The sequence below is a fragment of the Esox lucius genome, chromosome 16, assembly GCF_011004845.1.
Source record: "Esox lucius isolate fEsoLuc1 chromosome 16, fEsoLuc1.pri, whole genome shotgun sequence".
NCBI lineage: Eukaryota > Metazoa > Chordata > Actinopteri > Esociformes > Esocidae > Esox > Esox lucius.
In genome coordinates, this window is record NC_047584.1 from 32,467,669 (window position 1) to 32,492,832 (window position 25,164).

The window sequence follows — 25,164 nt, forward strand, 5'->3', positions numbered from 1 at the left end:
CGTTCTGGAGTTTTCTCTGACGGTAGGTCTGGTTGCCACGCCAACTGAATGACGTAGGTGTGAGTTAGATGGTTTATGTCTGTTTATGCTCATATATATATATATATATATATATATATATATATATATATATATATATATATATAGCTGTTTATCTACTTGTGCACAGTATCTGTACCAAAAAAACTGGATTATGAACTGCAGTCTGTCTGTTTTTGGAGAAGTTGAAAAGTTTGTCACTTCTTTTTTTTAGGTCTTTTATTTCTGCAGTCTTTCGACTGACTTCAAGATATACCAAAAATATTTGTTAAAACTATTGTTGTTAATTGTCAGTCTAGCTTAGCGTAGGCCAAATATTTATGAGTACAAGCTCTTTCTCTTTCTAGACAACAGGAGATAAAAATGCAATATTTTTCCGATCACTTTCCAAAGACAAACTTATTTTTTAATTTGACGATCGCTCTCCCTGCTATGCCTCAAAGTGGCAAATTAACCAATTAGAAAAGAATGGAGATCAGGGGTCGTGACACCCTGTATAAAGTTAATATATATGAGTGGTGTTCAGGTTTGAATGGTTACATCCTTGGGTGCTTGCCTTGGCTTTGTTTCGCTACATTTGCCCCTAATATGACAGGGAGGGTGTTGTGATCCTTCCTAAACTGGCATATCCACATCGCAGCAGTTTAGATTATTGTCAGGCTTTCGGTAGTCTCTGGCCGTTTCAGTTTTTTCTACCAATCCTCAGCCATGAAATGAAAAGCTTGAACCAAAGTCGTTTTCTCACTACTCGCTGTGCCTGTGTGAGCGAGCAAGTCGCCGTTCGCACGATCCCACACACTACTACTGACACTTTGTCTCAGCTTCTACCCACCCGTTTCAGCTTCCGAGACTTTTGTCCCGTTTCAACCCCCTGTGCACCCACCCCCCCCCACCCACATGAAGGATCAAGGATATTCTAGCTTTAACAACTGGCTGCTTCGACTCATGACGCTGGCCAGCTTTTTTTTGAAAGACCTGCCAGTTTTCTTTCGTCTAGCTTCACGATCACATCCTGTTAGCAGGTCTCAGGTTCTGTGGTTAAAGCCCCTCGTCTTCTTCACTTTGAACACCCAACTAGCTTTGCTATGGGAGGGGCTCATCCACTAGCGTCACCAGTCACAGTATTTGAAACTGGCCAGGATCCCCTACCTGTAGAGTAGCCCCTGTGCTGCCTTTATTTGACCTACCATTTCGTAACAGTACTCTACCACAGAAGTAGTGTTGTTCTGTCGACCCTAAAGTTACCTGAACAATGACCGCCTGATTCGACAGCAGAAAGATATCTACCCTCTTATCCCCTTTTTATGTGCTCCTTTCTTTTTACCCTCAAATTACTTTCACTGAATACCTCGGCAGCACTTACCATTAGGTTCATTTTAAGAAATCTTTCACCCGTAGAATATTGTAGAATGTACAGCTTGGATTGCCCAGCTTGCCATTTCAAAAAACGTGTAAACAGTGAATTGTACATAATCAACAATAATCATTGTTATCTCCAACTAGGGCAAACTACTACTGCTATTTTCAAGTACTACTACTAAAAGGGTATTTCCAGGTTTTAACAGTTCAACTTTACTTTATGATCCTTCTTGCCAAAGCTAAACAAAAGCCTTTCTCTCTGTGGCTGGGTTGACATCTTGATGCTGCTCACCTAGCTGGTTTTCTGTCCTTGTGGTCATGGCAGACTAAATGGGACTTCTTTGCAGTCCTGTTTGTAGTCACTCACCAGTTGTGAAGTGTGATAGCTTGCAAAACCAACAGCCATCAGTACCATGGGAATTTACTGAAATATTTATGAGGAACGTCTATATGATTACAGAAAATTACTTTTTTTTATTTTATTCTATTCATATAAATATATATATATATACAACACATGTAAGATATTCATATTTTATATTTGAACTAGTAGGTTATCAAGAATGAATGTAGTGTTTTGTCAGACTTGTACTCAAAAGACAGAAATTAGTTTTTATTGATGATAGCAATTTTGAAAAACTTTGCCAAGACCAAAAAACATTGGCCGTGCCCCTTTGTGTTGTGACTCGCAGACACTTGTGCCCATCATATAAGTGGGATTGGTCTGTTAAGGGGGAGGGGCCTGCTGTGGTGCTCTCATTGGACAGTCCCTGCTTGTGTGGTTGCTAGGGGAACAGACTTTGAAACACCTGATCCTATTCTTATGTCTTGTTTGTTTTGTTTACTGTGGACTTGATTTGCTGTGCTGTTTTTAACAATCATTTTATTTTTATTACATATGCCTTTAAATTGTTTTGTATAGCATGAGAGGGCAAGATCACTGGCTTTCTTAGTTTGACAAAAGATTAACTTATCATTTATGCCTTATTGTAATTTGGAAGACAAGCATTGTAGCATATTGTTTGTGTGAAAGTGTTTGAGAGAAATCTAGCGAGGAAGACTACCTCCTCACTAAACTTTTGTGTTCCATCTGTTGACCTGGAGCGTTGTGCTCCGTTGAAATGATGCAGTGTGTTCTGGGTATTGAGTATGTGCTGTTCTGGTGTGGTTATGTTGCTACCTATGACTGACTAGGGGTGACTCAGAGATGTGGGAGTACTTGTAGAAAAAGCTTTACTAAAAACTCCAGCAGGTGTGTGTGTGTGTGTGTGTCTGTGTGTGTGAAAGGGAGAGTGAAGAGAGGGCTGATTGTGGACCGTGGTGGTTCATTTGTCGTCAGCCTACAGAGACAGTTAGGATTAGGTTAACACTCAGAAGGGAATGAGAGTATAGAACAGGGACTGTGGACTCTGTTCCATCGTCTGTGACGGCATCCTTGTTGCTATGTGATTGCGGATCCTCTGAGTTTACACCAAGTTCTTCAAAAGCATGGCGCTTGTTTAGTTGAGACTCAGTGCGTGCCCGGGTCTGGGTCTCTGTGGTTTGTCTGATGCTCTGGAAGTGGATCTGTGCTGATGTGTGTGTGTCTACCCTTCGCTGTGTGGGTGTATAAAGGCTTGGGGTTGGGGGAGAGGGCAGAGGGATGTTAGTCTGGGGTGACCAGCTTGGTTAAGGGGACTCTTGTATACCTCATTTCTAACTCAAGTCTAGGTAAAACCTGCTTTAATCTACTTTAGAAAGAAATGTAATGTAATGTTTTTTGCAAAACAAGGGTCCTATCAAAGAAGCCCACAGGTTTGTTTTGAGTGTCATGACAGCTGATGCCACCAGGGGGAGACATGACGCAGGCCAGCACTCACGAATGTCATCATCGCCAGAGCTCTCAGTGACCTCATTGGTCTGTCACACCTACACCTCCAGTTGCCTCCTAATAAAAGGCTGAAAGACAGTTCACATTTCTTTGAGTTTTCACCACTGTAATAGTAGCGTGCACTTGATTTATCCCAGCCTGTTCTGTTATCTATGATTTGACAATCTTGTTTTTATTCTACTTGTAGATTCTGAATGTAGATGTTGTTGTCGTGTGAGCATTTGCTCACCTGGTGGTGCTCTGTCTCACGCCGCTTCCTTCCCTGTGGTAACGCTAACCAAAGACTTCTAGTGATTGTATGTGGACTCCCACCCTTTGCCGCCTCACAAACCTATGACATGTGTGGGCAGTTGTGCGTGTCCTCTTTTAACATTAAAGCTGCTTTGCAAAGCAAAGCCTGTGAGGTCAAATAACCTGTGTGGCAGAGATGTGTGCGCACGCGGGCGCGCCGACAACAAAAAAACGACCAGCACGTGTGGCAGTGCCCATGGGTGGGGGCAGGTTGAGGTGGGAGTGGCTACATTGGGCTTCTCTGACGGACAGGTCAGTTATCCAATCCCATAGCGGCTGGGTGATGCTGGCTGTTATACACTGAGGGTTGATCCTGTGTTAGGTCGCGTCTTTCTCCGACCTCGTTCCTGGGCCTCTGTGCAGCCAGCATTTGGGCCGACAAGTCCGGGAACAAGATGAGCCTGTGTCTGTTTTTAGGACCGTTGCCGGTACGCCTGTTCCATCTCCACTACTGTTGTGGACGTACCCGGCTACACTGGATCCATCTGGCTCCATGGCCGTGCAGCCATTTGCCGGGATACGTTGTCTCTAGGATACACGTCCCCTCCCGCGTTTTTCCTTCTCTATGTTTCGATTCTCTGTTCTGCAGTGACACTATGCATCATGGTCCTTCACTCTGCATGGCCTGTGTCTGATTGGCTAAGCCATTTGGCCAATGGGATCCCAGGGAAACATATTTGCTTGATGCTTTATTCCAAGTGGGGAGTTGTTGGATCTCACAAGCGCTATCCCAAAGCAAAAATATCCAAATATTTAACGTTTGACAAACGCAGATACCAAAGATAACTCTCTGTCCTGTTACTCTCTCTCTTCCTCTCACCCTGCAGCTTGTGTATGAAGACAAACCCAGCACTGGCTTTAGTCCTAGCCTAAGTAATCCAAAGCTTAGATGTATATTTTGGTATATTTCTGAGAAACCTAAATGAAAAAAGTCTGTTTAAAACATCTCGATTGTTTGGTGTATCGCTCTTTTTCTGTCACAGCATGGAACTAATTGCAGAACTGTCTAACTCTTGGTAGGTTAAAGATATAGTATTTTTGTATGTTTTGGGTGTGTCAAAAAATGTGTGATGATATCAGTTAACACGACCCAAGTGAGTGACCGTTGTTTAAGAAAAACAAGCAGAAAAAAATTACAATAAAAAAAGGTATACCTGTACATATTACTTCTGTTTGTGGATTTTTAAGGAATACATTCTGTAAGATAATTTAATTCTCCCTCTGTAAACCGAGATTGGGCTAAGCTAAAGGAATGTGTCCTATTTATCCTCTCAGCCTCTGTAGTTTTCATCGGAATCTGAGTCGTGCCACTAGAACTACGGGAGAGAATGTCATTGTGAACTCACTATGGACTAGAACTCTACTCAATGTTGCGACCTCAGATCCGGATACCAACCGCATATAGAACTGAACGATTGTGTAGAAAATTTAAAGTATGTGAATCAGGATACATAGTAGATTTGATGCATTTGTCTGCTGTATTTTTGTTTTTTGTTTTTATATATATATAAAGATAATCTTTTACTGTAATTGTACAGTTCTTTTGTTGTAAACATCATTAAACCATTTTCCAAGTGTTTTAACATTGGAAAGAAAACTGTGTCTTTTGTTTTGGCCACAGTATTGCCCTTATCACATACTGTGTCAGTGGAGGGCGCTGAAAGACTACTGCCATGAAACCATACTTACATCAGACATGCACAGTTGTTTTATTGTTTTGAATTCTACAAATTATGTAATTAATTATGAAAAAAAACTATTCCCAAATGTTTTTGTCCCAGCCAACAATAAACCCATTTGAGCTTGCAGGCATACGATGAGCGAGGAGAAAAGACAACCCTGCCTGACATTTACCAGTCCAGTCTGGTTGGCGCTAAACCAAATCTGCGGATTTCTTACATGCAGTGACAAGCCAGGAAGGTAAGACTACTATAGATACAGAAGGAAGACTGTCTAGAAGGTCCTCACAAGATAAAAGCTGACAGGGATCTGTTCAGACGTAGCGGTCAATGTGGGGGTAGCGGTGGGGGAGACTCAATGGGCTGGTTCTCTTCACTGACATGCTGGGGGTCTTGGGCCTTTTTTTCCTTCTTCTTGCGACCCTGTCATGAGATTACCCACGAGGAAAGTATGTAGGTTATTGGCCCTTAGTGTTCTCTAACAAAAGTTGGATGACAGCGTTCCGCTTATTACCCTAGTTCTTTGTAGTAAATGTAAAAAGACTTGCCTTTCCCTTGGAGGTGATCACCTGGTAGGCATCATTAGCATCATCCGTCACCTGGAGAGTCTGGAGAACAAAACATTTTTTTATAATTAAAATGTTCAGCTTTTATTTGTAATTTAAAACATCAGTTCAGTTCTCTTTCCAATGCGGCACCCCCTACTGGCCATTATATGAAAGCACCATAGATTGTGGAATTGGATGAACCTGTCCAAAACCCTGGAGAAGCCCTGACTGCACTTTGCAGTTTGGTGATTTGCAATTTATTTGCATGTAGCCCATTGAAATAATATATTTTTTGTTCCTTTTTGGCTGCATGCTGATACAGCTTTATTCGTTTCAATTTATTTGAATTCCAAGCAAGTAAATTGACTTATTTTATACATTCTATAGGCAATATGTTGTTTTAAAATGCTGGGCATCTGATTTTCTTGGCAGTCGATAGTTTATGGATTTTTTTTTACTATTCCGTTGTATAAAATTAATAATAAGCTAATAATATAGTGCTACTTGTTTGAGTATATACATTTTGGCTAAAAGACTGATAGATCTGTAGACTATTTGAAATGATGATTACTTACTGTATCCTCATCCTTTCATATTGTGAATAAAAACAAGCTAGCCTTCATAAAAATTAAAAAAAAGAATACTCGATATTCGTAAACACAAAATTGACAGAATTATGACAAAACAAAAAATTAATTGAGCGAATTTGGAGTGGCAATTATATTTCCTGCCAGCGATGAGCAATTTTGAGCAGAGAGATGGGAAAGATGTGGAGTGGTGTAGCAGATGGCTGGTACCACTTAATATAATATTTCTTATGATCTTAAAAAATGTAATATGTTTGTATTCAATGTGTGCCTCGCACAAACGTGTGTGATGGTCAAACCTCAGATGGACAAAAAAACAGTGGCTGGAATTAAACCTTTGACTCCGCCCACATTGAACCCCGCCCGAACTGTACACTACAGCCTGGGGTACTTGGACCCTGGGTACTTTTCGGGTGACATTGTTCTGTAAAGTCTTATCGTTTCATTTACATTTTGTGGTTTCGCTACATAAAATAACTTTAAAAAATAAACCTGCATCTGGAATTTAGCATATTTAAGCTACACATAATAGCCTAGGCAAGCTCTACAGTAAAAAGTGTGGTTTCGCGTTTATAAATTATTTAAAACCTGGCCAAACCCAATAGTTCCTAGTTAAAATCAAAACAGCATAATTATTGGTAACTGACAGCAAACCTGTGGTATAAAAACATTGTATAATTACCTGGTATGTGTCGCTACTAGCTCCTGGTCTTTTCATCTGAGAGAGATTGAAACAAACATGAAAACATCAGCAAAACAGTGTACTGCGGATGTCAGTGCTTTTAACAGGGCAGAAATACTCCAGACTCACCGGCCGAGTAGCTGTTGCCGTCTTTAAATCTTCATACTCTTCATGGGCACCTGGCTTAAGTTGCTAAACAAAAACATACATTAACCATCTCAGTATCATGTAATTTACATAATGCTATATGAACACATTCGCACGCACACGCATCCACAAAATAGACGGTATGGAAGGTTGTAACATACTGCATAGGTATCTTCCGGTACGGGTTCTGTGGTCTGGGATGTTTTGCACCACTACGGAGGAAAACAGAGGGAAATCATTGGAGGGATTCGGGTTGAAGTTAGTTTTAGGACGGAATGTGTAAACATAGATTGTGCAGTGGATAGTTGCAAACTCAGGAACATTTACTAAAATATAGACTACGTAAGACTATAGTTTTGGGTTTACCGAGATCAGCTAACCAGAGACAGATAATTTTGAAAGGGGGAGATTGGGAAACTGAAGTCATTTCGTCAACATAGTGATTTTTGTATTAGTCAAACATCTATTTTTCAGTGGCAATTGACTAGAGGTTACCTGACTAAATAGATCCAGAAAAAAATGAACAAAAAATATTTAACATTTTGGTGGACTAAAACGAGACGTCATTAAATAATTTGAATGAACTGACGTCATATAAATAATTTAAAATAATTTCATAACGTCTGAAATGACGTTATAAAGGACACGGGGTTTTTTGAAAAATGTTCGCCCTGTTTATTTAATTACATAAAATGCGCGCAAATCCGTGTGGTTAAGTGCTTACAGACACGGTTTTGAGTGAAATTGTTCATTTATTTTAGTAGATTGGTCCAGATTATGTGTTTTATATATTATGTATGTATTGGTGTTCCCTTACACTCATTGGCATCCTGCCAAAGTGGCTGTATGTTTACGGTTAAGGCAATACATTTAATTTGACTAAAATGTAAGAACATTTTGTTGTTTAAAATGGCAAACTCTTTTCAACATTTTAGCAATAACTAGATTAAATCATTATTAAAATGACACATATGTAACTGAAACCTAAAGATATTTTAAGTCAAAATGACTAAACAAGACTAAATAAATATCCAAATGTAACACTTCGTCACCTGTCGCGGTAAAAAAAGCTCCTGTCCGTTTGTTTGATCTGTAAACTGTTACGCACAATATAAAAAACGGATGACATTGTTGTGTCAGTGTTGTAATTGTATTATGATGAGTGCAATCAATGTTGGGGAAACGTCTTTCTAAAGATAGTTTACCACCCTTTACTTTACACATGAAGAGCACTATAACAGCTGTGAAGCTACTTTGTGAATTAATTATACTGTTAGTATAAAAAAAATTATATTGGCAGTGTCAGCTAAAGAGCCCTGGACGTGACATGAAGGGGGGAAAACGATTTTGTTCCTTAATGTCACCTCTGGGATAAGTATTAATAATTACTTAATATTATTTCTAATATATTTCTAATATATTTAAGTAGACACAAACACCTGGTGCCACCTCAGTTGGAGAGGACAGCCTCCTATTAACATCTAGAATTAAATCAGTAGAACAGTATTAAACACATCAAACACACGGTTTCCAGTTCATCAACTCCATTCATAAGTGCGGCCCTCTATTAAAAAGCCTCCTCTGGTAAAAAAACGAAACAAAATCGCCCCCAACACTGTGCATTAAAACCTCACCCCTAAACTGCATACGCTTGTGTAACCAAAACAGTTTCAGATAAGGATATCCCGTAATCACATCAGGTTTTGTCAGTTATGTTATAGATCTCTCAGGTTCGTGTGACCTGACAACACCGTCCCCGGCCAAGGTTGAAAAGGCCCTATTTAACGTACGTTTGATTAGTCTCTACCCCGCCGTGTGATTCAAGGGTGGGCTGAGTCTGACCGCGCACTGATCAAAAAGGCAAGGCAAGGCTTGTGACCTTACTGTATTGTTGTGATTCCGTTTGTTTTTTTTACGGCAGGTTTTGCAACTCACCTTGATTTTAAAGAAGAGCATGGTGGCGATAACGCTGTAAAAGAGCAGTGCTCCATCCAGAATGTAACAGATGATTGGATCTGTCATCTGAAAACCTGAGGTCTCTGCTGGATTGTGTGTTGGGGGGGGGGGGGCACAGGGTCAGTCATTGAAACACATGATTAGTGCATACCAAGTTTAGTGGGTGACGGACAGGAGAGTTAGCGTACTACAGGCTGAAGACAGGCTACACCTTATCGAACTACACCTTAGGTTTGGGCCTCCCCAAAACGTGGGCGGGTCTGATGGGAATGTTATGTGTTGTACTCCATTTCCTACTGAAAAGGCTGAAAGTCTTAGTTCCCAAATAGCATGTGGCTCTGCTGGTGCGGCTCTGGTCTAATCAGTTATTTGTTCAATGTGAACATTTAGCAAACATAAAACTTCACAATTGTAAAAAAAAAAATATATATATATATATATATATATATATATAAAAAAATTCTGTGAAAATATTCCTTTTGATTCAAAAATAGGAATTGATTAAGGATACAAATTATGTTTTCACAAATTACGTAAATGGAAATGTTTAGTAGAACTAGAAAGAGAGAGGCCGCGTGTCTTCGGAAAAGAAAAACGACCCTGTAGATAACTGTCTTCCTGTCACTGAGAAGGTTGTGCTCTCTCTCTCACTGTACTCTCTGTATCTCTCCTTCAATCACTCCATGTGGTTTGGCTGTATGGGTGTTCATAAGCAGTTCAGCGGTTTCTACAGGAGCTGTTGTGACACATTGGTGGAGTTACTATTAATGTCTGTTTGTGTGTGTTTGTGCGTGTAGAGGATGTGGGGGTTCATTTAAAAAACCTTTAGCTGGGGGCAGCTGTTAATTGTATACAGATAAATGCACATACCTTTTTAAATACTTAATTTGAGCCCACATATAAAACGCATATTCAAGAAAAGACTCATTTCTGATGTTCTCAGGAAGCAAAGACCACTGACACAGAGCAACATCTGGGCTGCCTTGTCCTTCACTTATGTAGGCCTGCAATCTAGAACGCACATACTATCAGCCTGTGATCATGGTCAAGCATTGGAAGCTTGAGCTGATAACAGAAACCATTCAAGCTTAAGATAAGGGGCTGATATTTGAGTAGTGTGTCATGCGAGGCCTGCTCCGTGAAGCACTCAAACGCAACTCACTCCCAAAATCAGCACCTCTCTCTATCTTTACCCCTACGACAAAAATGTCTGGCTTTGTGTATACACATATCGGCATTGAACCAGGGTCCTCTGGCAACTGCGAAAGGATGATGTTATGAATGTTGATTATACATATCAACACTTTTTCAGACACATCATGTTCTGTGTATTGACGATATCATAGACACCAATAAGCTTCTACCCGACCCGTTTCTTCCATTCACGGTTAACTTGTCGACTTCTCTCCCAAACCTTAGTAACTAAAGCGACGTCAGTACATTTGTGTCTAACGATAAATCCCTGTACGAACAGCGACCAATAACAAAATGTGCAACGGACTCCGTTACAGTATGACTCAGAAAGGATCATGGTTTGCAGAACACTACAGGGCTAGATTGTACACTGTCGGTAAAACCTGTAACCTCGTGGCAACAGTAAAGGTGAGGATGTGCTCCCCATAATGGGTAACTGAGCGGTCAGCCCAGCCCAGCACTGTGGGGCCTCCCTACAGCCTGACGTCTGGTGTTGCTGCCACTCTGTCTAGTGCCCCGGTCGATTTGTCCTCCATGTTGTCTGAGGTGTTCTGTCATGGTTACAGGAGCTCACAATCCAAAATGCATCAAAGACGGTTACTGGCACAGTCTGTGCGCCGGTCCACACTGGACGTCTTCACAGATCCAGGTCGGGTCTGGTTGCCTGAGATCCGATCAGATCCGTGTTGGCAGCCGATGTTCTGTACTTAACCGTGGGAACCAGGTGTAATGGGTGGCCTTGGCTCTGGGTGGGTGTGGGAATATGTTAAATACCCAAAAGACACACAAAATGGGATATTCCAGAGTTTATAAACGTCCAATCCAATGGCACAGGTCTACATGTTGTTCTCTTATTAAATGACTGACTGAATTGCATTTCAGCCTTCTTTAATTTGACTTGTGCTGATTATGTTTGCTGGAATTAAAGGCTGAAGTGCATGACACCACACCAATTATTAAGTGCTGTAGCCTGAAGCCTAGCTTCACCAACAGATGCATGCTATATTTATTTAATTATTTATATATTTAAATCTTTAGTTTTTACTCCTTTGGTCCTCCATATAGGAGCAAAGGTCAAGGGAATATGGAGGACCAAAGCAGTGAACATTTAAGAATTAAATATATAAATATATAATGAATTAATTAAACATATACATTATTTTAAGGCACATTATTATTAAATCTTTTTTTATAATGCCCCTTTTAAAAATAATGGTGAAATTATCATGATAATACTGTAAAGTTCTGTGTATGTCGGTTCTGTTTTATTTTTGTGTTTTTTACGTTCTTGTCTTTTGGTTTCTATTTGTTATATTCCATTATCTTGAATGTAGCTTGCATCTTTTGTTATTAGCCCTACTAGTGTCACACCTGTTCCCACATTAGCATTCTTTACTTTGTTCAGTTCTGTTTATGAGGTATCTGTTTATGTCATTATGAGGTATTGTTTTTTGCCACATATTAAGCCTGTCTCGATTTTTCAGTTTTGCCTTCGTAGTGAATCGACTCTAGCTAACCCTTATGACTATTCTGCTTGCCTGCCTTCTATTTTTGCCTGCCGTTTTTTGACTTCTGGACTCCCTTCTTGACTTCTGCCTGCCTAGTGTTTCTTGCCTGACTATGAGTCCTGCCTGAACCTTTTATTAAATTGGCCTGTTGCTCAGGGTATGGGCCCAAACCACTTCTGCCTGTGCTGAGTGCATAATGACAAATACATTTTGTTTCTCAATGTTTTTTTTCCTTCTTCACAATATGTATTTCATAGACTCATGGCCTTTTTCACAATATCATGACCGATTTCCTAATATTGTAACCTATTTTATAATTTCAAAGTGTACTTCATACGGTAATGGTGTATATCATACTTGAATGGTGTATTCAACCATTTAATTGTATATTTCATCAATTAGTGACCTTTCAACATTTAATGCCATATTTTAAAGTGTATTTCGTGATTACAAGGGATGTGTCAGTCAATGCAACTGGGTGGTGATGAGAAAAAACACTGGGTTAATACAATGTATTGTTATAAAACATCATACACTATTTTAAATAGGGGCATTAAAAAACATTTCAAAATAATGTGTAGCTTGAAATAATATATTTTAATTAATTATTTATATGTTTAATTATTACATTATTACAGTATGCTAAGAACACATTCTTCTTCACGGCAGCAACCTGGAAACAGTTAAGGCTGACTGCCTGGCTCAGGGAATAACTGTCTAGTGTTTTGTTTTACCTTGTGGGCTCAGGGATTAGAACCAGCAACCATTCATTTATTGGGCCAACACTGTTGAGCATGTGGCTATCCTGATGGCCCCAACTTGACTGTAGTTAACTAATGCCAATTATTAGGCCTACGAGTTTACACCGCTATGTTTTGTTTGAGACCTGTTAAGCCGTTACTGAGTAAAAGCTGAATAGAGTCGGTGGGGCATCACAGACTCAATTTAACACACATTATTGATTAACTCTCACTACTCAGAGACGAAACAATCTCTGGAAAAAAAACACTTTCCACTAAGTTCTCACCAACACAGCAACGGGTGCTACTGTCTTCTCTGTGTCTACGTGTGGGACTCTGGCTTTCTGCTAATGTGGAAACAAACATGGCCACGTCAAAGCTTTCATGTTCTTCACAGACCCCAAAATTAGATTTGCAGAAATGTAGCCACACAATTACCAACATTATACAGAAATGATGGGGGGGTTGAAAAGTGAGCTCCAACACAGACTGTTGGGCAGAGTGTGTGTGTACACATCAATACAGGAAACATTCAACCTGGACAACAGAAACCGTTCAATTCACCACTCTCTAATCAAACACAAACACTTCAAAACAAACCCTGACCTTGACCCTGAGCCCGAATTCCGATTGGGCACTTGGTTGGTCTTAATGGACCATTTGCGCCTGTTCCACCGTGGCTACTCCATGACCACGGTAGTGAAGCTGGGTTGGCACTTACCTGCCGACGACACGAGCAGGAGCATCATAACTCCACCTGTCCTCCACACTGCGGCCATTCTCCCCCTGAGGTCAATCCTCTGTTGCTTTCCTGGGCTGAATGGTGAGGGGTGGGTCTGGGGGGCTCTGTTAGTTCATCACCAATCTCTTCCTCCGCCCTCTCTTTTTTCGTTTCTTTACTCTCTCTCACTCACTTACTCTCTCTCTCTCTGATCACAGGAAGTGGCTGTACTGATAAAATGTCTCTACCCCCCCCCCCCCGTTTTTCTATCCTTCATATAATCTCCATCTTTCTAAATCTCTTCCTTTTTTCCCTATCAAAACAAATCTAAATTTATCTTCATTCGTTTTCAGTTTTTTTGTGCGTACTTCCTCTTTCCAAACAGTTCTTTGTATCTTTAAATGCACCTTTTTAGCTCAGCATTGTGGTGTAAGTTCAGTATTTCTGTCTCTCCAACTGATGTCATGCTTTATCAACAGACTGCCTCTGAATCTAAATCAGGGAATATTAATTTGATTCAAATTTCTCTCCACTGTATTTGTTGTCCGTTATAATATATATATATATTTTTTATTAAAACACATCCATTATAATCTTTGTAAGTTGAACCATTTAGAAATATCGGCAGAGCAGACTGATTAATCCAGGGTGCATCCATTTTAAGATTGCCTTTTCAAACAACCACACATTTAAGAAGGTAAAGGCAAGTGTTTTGTGGTGCCAGATATGATAACAATGATCTTTTTTAACTCTCTGCAGTGAGAGTTTCCGCATCTATTTATTTACCACTAAACCAGCATTCGGTATTATATGTTACCTGAATTACATTTCTTACCATCTATCCATGTGAATTACTCCATGCTCTACAGCTGGCCAACTCTATAGGCTTTCATCAGTCTCACAGCATAAGGGGAAGCCTATAGGAATGCATTTAACACCACTACATGTGTACATGTGTTTGTGTGCACGTATGTGGGTGCATGTGTTTGTGTGCACATATGTGTGTACATGTGTGTCAGTGTGGCTGGGATCAATGTCTGGCCAATCAGAGGGATGGGTTCTCGTTTGGGGTACTCCCCATTGTATTTGTTTGTTTATGTTTATTTCATAGGCTGCCCAAAAGCTTCAAATTCACTTAAATATTAGTTGTGATTAGGAGTTTGTTCTGAGGTTCGTTTTTATATCAGTCAAAACACGTGAATACTGCAATTATATAGCACTCTGACTGCCGTGTTTTAGCTGTGGAACAGAATGTTTGGGGTTGACAGTGGGCGGTCAGTACCATTAGGCAAGGTAACCTATGACCCAGAAGGCTTAGGGCCCTGTGAAAATTCAAACGGAAACAATTAAATAATATATAATAATACATTGTGTTTTTTGCAAGTATCTTTGTGTTAAGATCTGATTGTGTTGCTCAAAATGATTAAAATAAATAATGCCTTCTAATACATTCTTTTTTTCAAACCGAATCCCCCTCTCTTACTCAAATGGTTTGTCCCATATTGTTTCTCATGAATCAGCCAAACATAGTTTAGGTAGCTTATTCAGTCAGCCTGAACCTGCTACACAACACAAGAGATGGACATAAACGTTTTTAAAATATGAAATGCTGGTGTGCGAGTGGGGTATTAAAAAGGAAGGAGAAAAATGGCATAAGTGTCCATAACAGTTGTAGCTTAGCGACTATGGCCATTACTTACTGAATATGACAGTGTGACAGTCACATAAGAAAGCCCTGTGCCTGACCTGGACCTTTACGAACAGACACCAGACAGAGGTTAAGAAGACGTTGATTCAATTCCATCATGTCGTTCTAACATCACGCATGTTGATTTTAATGACACAAATGTTGATCATGATAGCGACAGTGCTACTGATCACAAATTAGTGATGTTGATGTTTACTGTCCCCTGACTCCCCAAGAAATCTGACTGTGTAGTGACACAGAATTTAATGTCCGTTCCAGGTATATGTGGCCCTCCCAGCTGACATAACAGGAAAGATGCAGGATAGTGAGAAAAGGAAGGCATACACTCACCTAAAGGATTATTAGGAACACCATACTAATACTGTGTTTGACCCCCTTTCGCCTTCAGAACTGCCTTAATTTTACGTGGCATTGATTCAACAAGGTGCTGAAAGCATTCTTTAGAAATGTTGGCCCATATTGATAGGATAGCATCTTGCAGTTGATGGAGATTTGTGGGATGCACATCCAGGGCACGAAGCTCCCGTTCCACCACATCCCAAAGATGCTCTATGAGGTTGAGATCTGGTGACTGTGGGGGCCATTTCAGTACAGTGAACTCATTGTCATGTTCAAGAAACCAATTTGAAATGATTCAAGCTTTGTGACATGGTGCATTAGCCTGCTGGAAGTAGCCATCAGAGGATGGGTACATGGTGGTCATAAAGGGATGGACATGGTCAGAAACAATGCTCAGGTAGGCCGTGGCATTTAAACAATGCCCAATTGGCACTAAGGGGCCTAAAGTGTGCCAAGAAAACATCCCCCACACCATTACACCACCACCACCAGCCTGCACAGTGGTAACAAGGCATGATGGATCCATGTTCTCATTCTGTTTACGGCAAATTCTGACTCTACCATCTGAATGTCTCAACAGAAATCGAGACTCATCAGACCAGGCAACATTCTTCCAGTCTTCAACTGTCCAATTTTGGTGAGCTCGTGCAAATTGTAGCCTCTTTTTCCTAATTGTAGTGGAGATGAGTGGTACCCGGTGGGGTCTTCTGCTGTTGTAGCCCATCCGCCTCAAGGTTGTGCGTGTTGTGGCTTCACAAATGCTTTGCTGCATACCTCGGTTGTAACGAGTGGTTATTTCAGTCAAAGTTGCTCTTCTATCAGCTTGAATCAGTCGGCCCATTCTCCTCTGACCTCTAGCATCAACAAGGCATTTTCGCCCACAGGACTGCCGCATACTGGATGTTTTTCCCTTTTCACACCATTCTTTGTAAACCCTAGAAATGGTTGTGCGTGAAAATCTCAGTAACTGAGCAGATTGTAAAATACTCAGAGCGGCCCGTCTGGCACCAACAACCATGCCATGCTCAAAATTGCTTAAATCACCTTTCTTTCCCATTCTGACATTCAGTTTGGAGTTCAGGAGATTGTCTTGACCTGGACCACACCCCTAAATGCAGTTGAAAGGGCAGTTTCATTCAACAAAAAAGGATGAAGTTATGTTCAAAATGTTGCCGATATGGTTTTGATAAAGACAACAAGGGAAAAAATGGATGATGTCGAGGCCTCAACCAGCCCCCAAATCACTAAATCCGTCACTGGTGGTCGATTGATAAATGTTTTAATTATGACGCTGTGAAATGCTACATATAGACAAAACAACAGCACCTTCTTGACCTTTGTGACTGAGAATTTCTCTCATCCATCAACTCATCCCTGTTTAGGACATTACACTGAATTTGGAGCAAATGGTCTTGAAAAGCATGTTCTTTAAGGAAGTGTTACCATATAGCGAAGAGCATGAAATCACTCAGCAATCTGGTTAGTTAGACTTACGGAACATGTTGTTTGTATACACCTGTTTTGAAAACGAATACGTTTTTAAATTATTTTATTTTTGTGTTTTGAACATTACAACTGAAACAACACGGCTACTACAGAAATACCGACTTACAACTTATGCACAGATCTCGAATCCTGTTCACAGAGAGCTGTTGTGGGTTTTCACTGACATCCTAATCACACTTATTTGACTTAATAGGCTCTGTGCACAAGCGTATGGACGAACTTCCGCTTTATCCAGATGTTGGCATATCATTTTCCGGTTTACTTAAGGCGATCACGCGCGTCGCCCAAAATGTCAGTTTTAAGTAGATGTCTCCAAGACCTGCCTAAAATAAGCATTAGTGATGTCCATCGAATTGTTGATGCCTGGTCCCCTGCTCCAACAAGCAAGCGGAACAAGGGATTCAAACTCTACGTATCGAGTTATCTGCACAACTACAAGGGTAAGTAGTTTACTGTGGTGTGCCGGCCGGCTATCGGCTAAGCTAGTTTGCGACGTGTTCCTTTTTAGTGTAGTATTAGGCAGGACAATAGAACGCATAAAAATTCACCCTAGCCTCAAAAATGGCAAAAGAACGCTGGCTGAGCTGGAACGCTAGCGTGTCCCCATAGCAAGTGAATTGAAACGAACCTTCGTTCAGCCTCTTCTAACCTGAATGAAGCTTAAAATTCCATAGCCTCAAAAAAGCACCAAAACAGGTCTCCTCTTTTATTTTACCACTGTTAACTCATTTCACAACGAAACTGAAAAATAACAACTGGCATAGGAAGTCAACATCTGGTCCTATATGGTATTAATTGTGCTTAAACCTGCATTACGTAGAAGTATATAAAAAATTGCCTTTTCTGACTATATCTAGTCTAGCGTTTGAAGTCATTGAATGGTGCAAGCCATATTTTATAAAAAAGAGGACATTCTCCTGATTAAAATGATGAGTCCCTTACATTATATTTATTTTCTTTTTTTTCGTACAACAGCATCACTCATCTTGTTGTGAGTTTAGGTGTTTATTAATGCGGATGAGTATTAGTAAGTAAACCGGAAACTGCTATACCGACATCTAGACAAAAGCGGAAGTTCGTCACTACGCTGGTGCAGAGTCTAGGTAATGGTTGGCACGAAAACCAGCAGGCCGAGGGGAGCGCTGCAGAAATCGCGTTGAAGTGTTCTGCCACAACATTTCGTTGATCTTCACAACTAGAAATGAGGCTTCATTACCGTTCTTCTAGCAGCAGGATATTATGCTAGCAGCGCTAATTCAGATTTTCTTTTTCAAAATAAAAGCCATAATTGAAATATATACGGCAATGTAGTTAACAATCTAGTTTGTACATTTTATGTTTAATGTCCATTCCAATGATATTCTTGTCTGTTCTTGTTCACAGACCAGATTGTTAACTATTTTTACTTATACATTTCAATTATGGCTTTTATTGTGATAACAAAAATCTGAGTGCTTCCAGCATAATATCCTGCTGCTAAAATAATGACTATCAGTATTCTCAACTCCTTGCTGCACAGCTGTTCATCCATATACATAATTATGTTGCGAGTTTTTCTGCTCATATGTAGCTAACCAGTACCAGGTCTCACAAAGCTGGGATACGTGTTTTACGTGTCCGTTTACCACACGAAAATACAGTAGTATAGCGGGATGATGCACTCATTTATGTAGCACGCAACCGTGCGTTGATGGATGCAACGTCTGAGCGTAGGAACGTGCAACGTACGTCATCTATCTGGGCGGTTCTTAAACTCTCGATCACATGACTTTTGTCATTTCTTCCTGGTGCAGAGAGATGTGGTACCTGGAATGCTATTGGGTATTTAACGAATCAAACACTCAGTAAACATCAGTTATTTGGCACATAATAAAGTGAAAAGAGCAACGGATACCGGCGAAAGGAAACGTCCGACGAATAGTTTCGACAGAGTTCTGGCTGGCATAAGCAAAGAGTTCACACGAGAAGTGGGTTTGCGGGTATCATCAAGTTAGCTTCTTGACCGTCCTGCGTTTCTATCGCTGGGTCGTGTGCATGTTGTTGTGATTCGCTTTGGCAAAGAACCCAACAGAAATATGACTCACCGTAGTCGCAAACAACAATTGTTCCTGTGTTTCATCGCGCTTTTAGGTGAGTATTTTCGCGCATAATGGACGTAAGTGCGTCAATTTACAGAACCGAGAGTAGCTAGCTAGCCAGGCATTAAGCCAGATGTCGGTCGTAGGTAACTATTTAATCTCGTTTGATTATTATGTAAACATGGGTATTCTTTCTTCGCCCCATGACTTGCATTGACCTGGATTATAGATCACAGGTCGATGCATGACGAGACAAGGTCGAGTTTTTCTATTTTGCTTAGTGGCACTAGTGCGTTGCAGACTGAAGCCCCACTCGGCAGGTCAATCCGGGCAGGTGCGCTGTTGTTGTGGCAATGGGCCCCTCAGCCTCACGTGATTCCAAAAATCGCTGTGCCTAGTGATTAAAACACAGGCTATTATGTGTCTGTGACATTATTGATGTAACTCACTGCACTAATAATTGTCTTGTTTCTGACGCTGTCCTTGTTTATTTTTTTTTTATAGATAATATTGGTTTTGTGCTTTAGTAGTTTTTCAAGCCATTATAAATTATGCAAAGTTTGTCCTTTAATCTTCTAATTTTTGCAGGACAAACTAAGAGTAAATGTAGCCTAAACTGGTAAATTATAGCTGAGCCACCTAAGATTATTCAGGATCAATACAATTATTGAGGACCAATGTCAGTGTGGAACCAGGGTGTCTGACGAAGAACTATTTGTTTTCTTTGTCTGTTTTTTATTAAACAACTGCAGATTGAGTTACTTATTAAACCCCTATTTGACCAAATTCCATCTTAGACTGGAAATTCTTGTTTCAAAAAAATGGGTGTGGGAGGGTTTTGAAGCTAATCTGAAGAGAAGCAGTAACTACAAACAATACTACCAGCTGGAGTGTCTTAGTGGTGGGTGAAAGATGTCTCACGCTTGACATTTGAATTGTTGTTTCAAGCTGTCACTCCAATTTGTACGTGCTAACTGACACAGGGTGGACGTTAGCCTAGCTCGTGTTGAGATGGGAGCTGGGTTCTAAAATGCAGTTATATATTTTTTCATAGACTTGCAAAACAAAGTGAATCTTGGCAAATTATACAATAGATAACCTGTAAACAGTTGGGGATGCCCAATATTTTCTATGCGCTTGATGGCAAGACATGACGCATAGCTGTCTGGCTGTGATAAGAGAGCAGGCGATAAGACTTTGCTTAACTGCTGGCTGTTAACATTAAGAAACCAACCTTACGCAATAACTTTGGTGGAAAATAATACTTATTGAATATCATTGGGACTGCAGCATCCTGGTACAATCTAACAAGAGAAGTCTCAATGTTGCCACTTCAAAGCCAAATGTGCATGAACTAAAATGAAGATGATGTGACTGGTCTTCGTCTTCCAGGTCAAACTTTTTGTTTTTACTGTAGACATATGTGAAGTTGACATGAACTGAAGATATTGTGTCTGGCAACAGCTGTACTAATTAAAGTGACTGAGTAGCTGAAACAAAATGGTACCGGCTTGTTTTTTCATGCCAATGGTTCTTAAAAAGAAAAAATAGTGGTGTTTCTCGCTAAAGTGTTTGGATTTTCCGTTTGACGTTTCGGTAGAAGCTGCATTTCTTTTCCTCGTCTCAGCCACTTCTGAGCTTTTTTCAAGCTGCCACATTAAAGTGGCCACAGCCTTATCCCAGGGTTTAATGACCTATTCAATGGGTGCATCTCACATGGACTCACGGCTTGTCCTCTCCTCTCCTCTGGTGGTACATGTTTGCAGAGGTTGCTCGTCAAGTTCTTTCTCAGTGATCTGTTACACGCTGTTCCTTTACACGTGTGCGTGCATGTGAGAAGGGGTCACTTTTCGGGAAAACCTAGCCTGTGCTTTGACAACTAGGTGCCGGCCAGCTGAGGATGAGAACGCTGAATGTTTGTCTTCAGTCCACGTACTCCGTTTGTAGTCCGACGTCGGTGGTTTGACTTAACTGACCAAGGGTTATGTCCCCACAGCCGTCACGCTGCGCCAGAGCTATGCCGCCACTGATGCCCCGCCCACGGCCGCCCCGCCCACGCCACCGACCCGGCCCGAGAGGGGCAACTACAGCGTAACCAACGGCAACGGGACAACCTGTCTGATGGCCCGCATGGGACTGCAGATCAACATCAGTGTCAGCTCTGCTGCTCTAAATAAGGTACACGATGATCACACACACACACACACACACACACACACACCATTCCTGTCACACTGACTGACTTCTTGCCCTGTGTTCAGACTGTCTGGAAAGTGCAGAACCTCCAGCCCAACCTGACCAGGAGCTCAGGGTCATGTGACTTGGAGAGCGCCACCCTGCAGCTGACTGACGTGCCGAACAAAACCAACCTCACCTTGGTCTTCTCTATGGTCAGAGCCCTTTGTTCTTCCTAACCTTTTCTGTTTCCCTCCCTTGGCCCTGACAGTCACTTGCTGACTTATCTTCTGGCCGTGTCACAAATTGCACATAGGATACCAATCCCATTACCTAGGGTGCATAGTACACTACCTAGGGTGCAAAGTACACTATTAGTATTTAGAAGGTGAAGCCATTCAACATGCTAGGTGCTCTCATGCTCCAGGTGAGTCTTGGAATGTGCGATTTCGTTGACCTCTGCCCCTCATCGATTTGAGTTCAGTATCTGATCACCAGTCATTGTGAAACGCGTTAGTCTGAACAAGTGTCAGTTACATGCCACAGATTGTACTAGGTCAGATGCCCGGAATGAGTGTGACATTTTATCATTTCAGTCATGATGTCTTTAAACCTTTTTAAATCAGAACGTTCTACAGCACACCAGGGATGCCTGCGGTGTAGAGCAGATAAAGCCTCTCTCCTGTATTAGTGCTGCAAGGCTTCCTGCACTGAACCCAGTCTGCCACTAGATGGAGCCTCACGACCGAGCGGAGGACAGTCTCTCGTGACCCAACCGTTCCATTTTCGGATGACACGGACTCTCCTCTGTGTTTTTGTTTGCGTGCCAGCGAGAGAGATGGTGAGGTCATTGATTCTCTTGTGTCTGCAGAATGCTACAACGAACAAGTTCCATCTGAGTGCGGTGTCCCTGTCCGCCATCTGGCCCGATGTGAAGCGTGAGTCTCCATCTAGAATTCAACGATCACTGCAAACGTGTGATGGCCAAACGGCGCTTCATTAGCGTTGTTTTAGCAGCAGGATATTATGCTGGCAGCGCTCAGATTTTCATTATCACAATAAAAGCCATAATTGAAATCTTTACGGCAATATAGTTAAAAATATAGTCTAAAAAAGAACAAACTATTGGAACAGACATTAAACATAAAATGTACAGACTTGATTGGCAATTTTATTTCCTTATATATTTCAATGATGGCTTTTATTTTGAAAAATAATATGCGCTGTTAGCATAATATCCTGCTGCCAGAAGACCGGTAATGAAGCCTCGTGTGGCCGTCACTACTACAAACCGTTCCGTTTGTGTTCTTTCTCACCCCTTCCGTAACTTCTCTTCTCCTCCGCCCCTTCGTTCCTCTCGTCCTCACCCTGTCCCCGATGCCACAGGTCCCATTGCGGAGAGCAACGGTAGCCTGGACTACCTGCGCGGCACAGCCGGCCGTAGCTACATGTGTCGCGAGGAGCAGACCCTGGCGGTGACGGTCAACTTCTCCCTCAACACCTTTCAACTGCAGGTGCAGCCGTTTAACCTCACCGGGGCCGAGTTTGGAACAGGTGCTCTACCAACTCCGCCAGGGGGACTGCGTTCGTGGCTGGATTAAGAAATAATGGGGGGGGGGGGGGGGGGGGGCGCGCTTTCTAGAACATTAACTATTTCCATTATCCAAGGCCCCCTGGGCCCCAGACCGGTATATGGAGATTGCAGTTAAAACGTTTATATAAAAAGTTTATTATTCCACCATTTTGAAGGGTGGAATAATTCTGATCCCTTGAACTCTGCTAACGGGTACATTTTTCTTGTCCCCCCCCCCCCCACAGCGGAGGAGTGCCAGCTGGATGAGGATGATATGTTGATCCCCATCATCGTGGGGGCGGCCCTGGCCGGCCTGGTTCTGGTCGTCCTGGTGGCCTACCTCATTGGCCGGAAGAGGAGCCACGCTGGCTATCAGACCATCTGAGCTCACCACGCCCCACCACCACCGCCCACCCCCAAGTGACAAGAGAGCGCGACCCTTGCCCCCCCACACACTAACAGTCATTAGGATTGGCTAAACCTCACTACGACCCCGAACTCACTTTACTGACCCCACTCAGTTGGTTTTGTCCTTGAGTCCTCATTCGTTCCATGTCTCCCCCCTCATCCCCGTGCCCCCCCTCCCCCCCCACGCTGAGTCTCTGTAGGGTGGGGAGTGTACATGCCCTCTTTTGGACTGAATTGCTCCTTTGTATGAAAGAGGGGGAAAAAAGAGAAATGTGATTCTGCTGTGAGATTATAACGACGTAGGCATCACAGCCCTGACAGACACGGCTGCCGTCGCAGAAAGGGGTTGGTGTGGTGGAGAGCTCCCGTAACTGTATGTTGAATCATGGTCTCACTGTCTCTGCCTCATGTCCCATCTGTGTTTCCTCATGTCCCTTCTCGTGGTTTAATGGTGTCTGACGGAATTCTGAGGGATTGTTTGTGTACAAGTATTGCTGCTGCCTCTTCTCTAATTATGATTTTTTTTTTCTTTATCATAATTTTCTCCTTAAGACTTCAGTTTCTGTTGGTGGCCATTTTGTCGGTCACATGGAAGTGGCTGTTACTCTGGTGTAAAGGGAATGTTACGCTTGTCATTCGCTGCCCTGACTGATCACCTCCCCTCTCAACCAACGGAAGTTGGGACTTGTTGCATAATGTTTTGCGACATCGTTGACCATAACAATGAATGTAGCACCTTGGTAGAATTTGCCCCTTAGGTTAACCCAAGTTTTTTTAAATCCTTTGACACTAGAATAATCCGACCCTAGATCTGAGGCGCTTAGCCAGGTAACCTCTAGTCATTGCAAATGGTGTTAAATTCTTGGTTAATCTAGGGAAACCATCTGGGGGTCCTCTGAGGCCACTGGATAGTGAGCCTCTGTAGACAACTAACTGATGGTGAATAGAGTGAGGGATTGTAACACCCCCTGTCCAGAAACGTCCCAGAGACCCTGCCTGTAAATGGGCTTGATTTTGTTTTTGGACGGGGACTCACATTGTTGTTGTTGATGTTTATTTAGGAGAACCAGTGATACACTACAGTAGAATGAATAATCATGAAACTTGACTACCACTTGACTGCCTAACTGCTGTTACTGAGTTGTGCCCGGGGCTACTGACCGTAGGACCTTTGGAAAGCTGCACGCTGCATTTTGTTGCACTGATGGTACTAAACCTTACTCCACTAAAGAGCGTGACTTGCATGATGCTCAGGCAGGGATGAAGACCGTTCTGACACAATGCACCTACGCAACTTCTAGTGAAATGCGTCGCACCGTTTTGGGAAGTGGGAGGTGTTATTCCCCCCCCCCCAGAATAATATTAAATGTCCATGCCAAATGGAGTCCGTGCCTCCCCTCGTGCCAGGTGGGTGGGATCCGTGACCACGCCAATGTTAAACCCACTCTTGTCCGTATCAAGTTACACTGTGGTATTGGTGTACTCATTTTGGCCACTCCCAATGTGTGGGGTAATTTGGGGTGTAGTCTTTCTACACATTGTGTTACTTTATTAGGTTCTCTTTTTTTTGTTTTACTTGCCTGACATTAAATTATCATAGAGATGCATTGTTTGGAGTGACAAGGGGAAGTAAACAAAGGATGTGCTTTTTTCTTTTTTTTTCACCCCATATCTAGCAATGTGAAACATCCATAGTTTTTATTAGGGTTTTAAAAGGTGTTTGAAAGGTTTTCTAAGGGCCCAATTCAGACTTAAGACAAGTAGGCTTAACATGGACTTCAGTCTAAATGTGGACTTATTGGAAAAAAGTCTTAAGTCAACTTACTATGTTTGAGTAGAGCTTTTAAATGCAGAGATGCCAATAAATTGAGCTGGAGGAATTAGCTCTGGGTGTAGTTTGTCTATTTTTTGCAGTTTTGTTCCCGAGTTGTCTAAACCGTTTGCTTTTGTGATACATTTAAATTGAGGAACACAAACTTTTGTGTCACTTTTAATGAACCACCAAGACCATTATGTGTGTGACCCCTCTGTGGTGTCAAGTGGCTTCAGAATCTGT

The 25,164-nt window shown here is 41.8% G+C and overlaps 2 protein-coding genes across 3 annotated transcripts; one reads left to right on the plus strand and one right to left on the minus strand.

Annotated features, from left to right (window-relative positions):
* Positions 1 to 5,244: 5,244 nt before the first annotated feature.
* On the minus strand, positions 5,245 to 13,438 carry LOC105016565 (T-cell surface glycoprotein CD3 zeta chain-like). Of its 2 annotated transcripts, none has more exons than XM_010880491.4 (7): positions 13,322 to 13,438; positions 9,138 to 9,241; positions 7,364 to 7,414; positions 7,185 to 7,247; positions 7,056 to 7,091; positions 5,787 to 5,846; positions 5,245 to 5,661 (listed from the first exon to the last, which is right to left on the minus strand). In XM_010880491.4, exons 1-7 carry the CDS (start codon positions 13,377 to 13,379, stop codon positions 5,566 to 5,568), a joined length of 468 nt encoding a protein of 155 aa, XP_010878793.1. In that variant the 5' UTR covers positions 13,380 to 13,438; the 3' UTR covers positions 5,245 to 5,565. The 2 variants fall into 2 exon arrangements, with proteins under 2 accessions (XP_010878793.1, XP_010878792.1); XM_010880490.4 differs by having other exon boundaries at positions 9,138 to 9,244.
* Positions 13,439 to 18,637: 5,199 nt separating this feature from the next.
* Positions 18,638 to 24,991, plus strand: lamp1b (lysosomal associated membrane protein 1b). Its single transcript, XM_013137838.4, has 6 exons — positions 18,638 to 19,004; positions 20,949 to 21,130; positions 21,214 to 21,342; positions 21,999 to 22,065; positions 22,514 to 22,681; positions 22,946 to 24,991. Exons 1-6 carry the CDS (start codon positions 18,950 to 18,952, stop codon positions 23,083 to 23,085), a joined length of 741 nt encoding a protein of 246 aa, XP_012993292.1. The 5' UTR covers positions 18,638 to 18,949; the 3' UTR covers positions 23,086 to 24,991.
* The last annotated feature ends 173 nt before the right edge of the window (positions 24,992 to 25,164 follow it).

Excerpts from the sequence above, each read along its gene's own strand:
- lamp1b (XM_013137838.4), top strand. The coding sequence starts at position 18,950 with ATGACTCACCGTAGTCGCAAACAACAATTGTTCCTGTGTTTCATCGCG. Across the intron at positions 21,131-21,213 it reads GCTCTGCTGCTCTAAATAAG|ACTGTCTGGAAAGTGCAGAA; the intron begins GTACACGATGAT and ends CCCTGTGTTCAG. Across the intron at positions 22,066-22,513 it reads CATCTGGCCCGATGTGAAGC|GTCCCATTGCGGAGAGCAAC; the intron begins GTGAGTCTCCAT and ends CCGATGCCACAG.
- LOC105016565 (XM_010880490.4), bottom strand. The coding sequence starts at position 13,379 with ATGGCCGCAGTGTGGAGGACAGGTGGAGTTATGATGCTCCTGCTCGTG. Across the intron at positions 7,092-7,184 it reads CGGCAACAGCTACTCGGCCG|ATGAAAAGACCAGGAGCTAG; the intron begins GTGAGTCTGGAG and ends AATCTCTCTCAG. Across the intron at positions 5,662-5,786 it reads TGATCACCTCCAAGGGAAAG|GGTCGCAAGAAGAAGGAAAA; the intron begins GCAAGTCTTTTT and ends ATCTCATGACAG.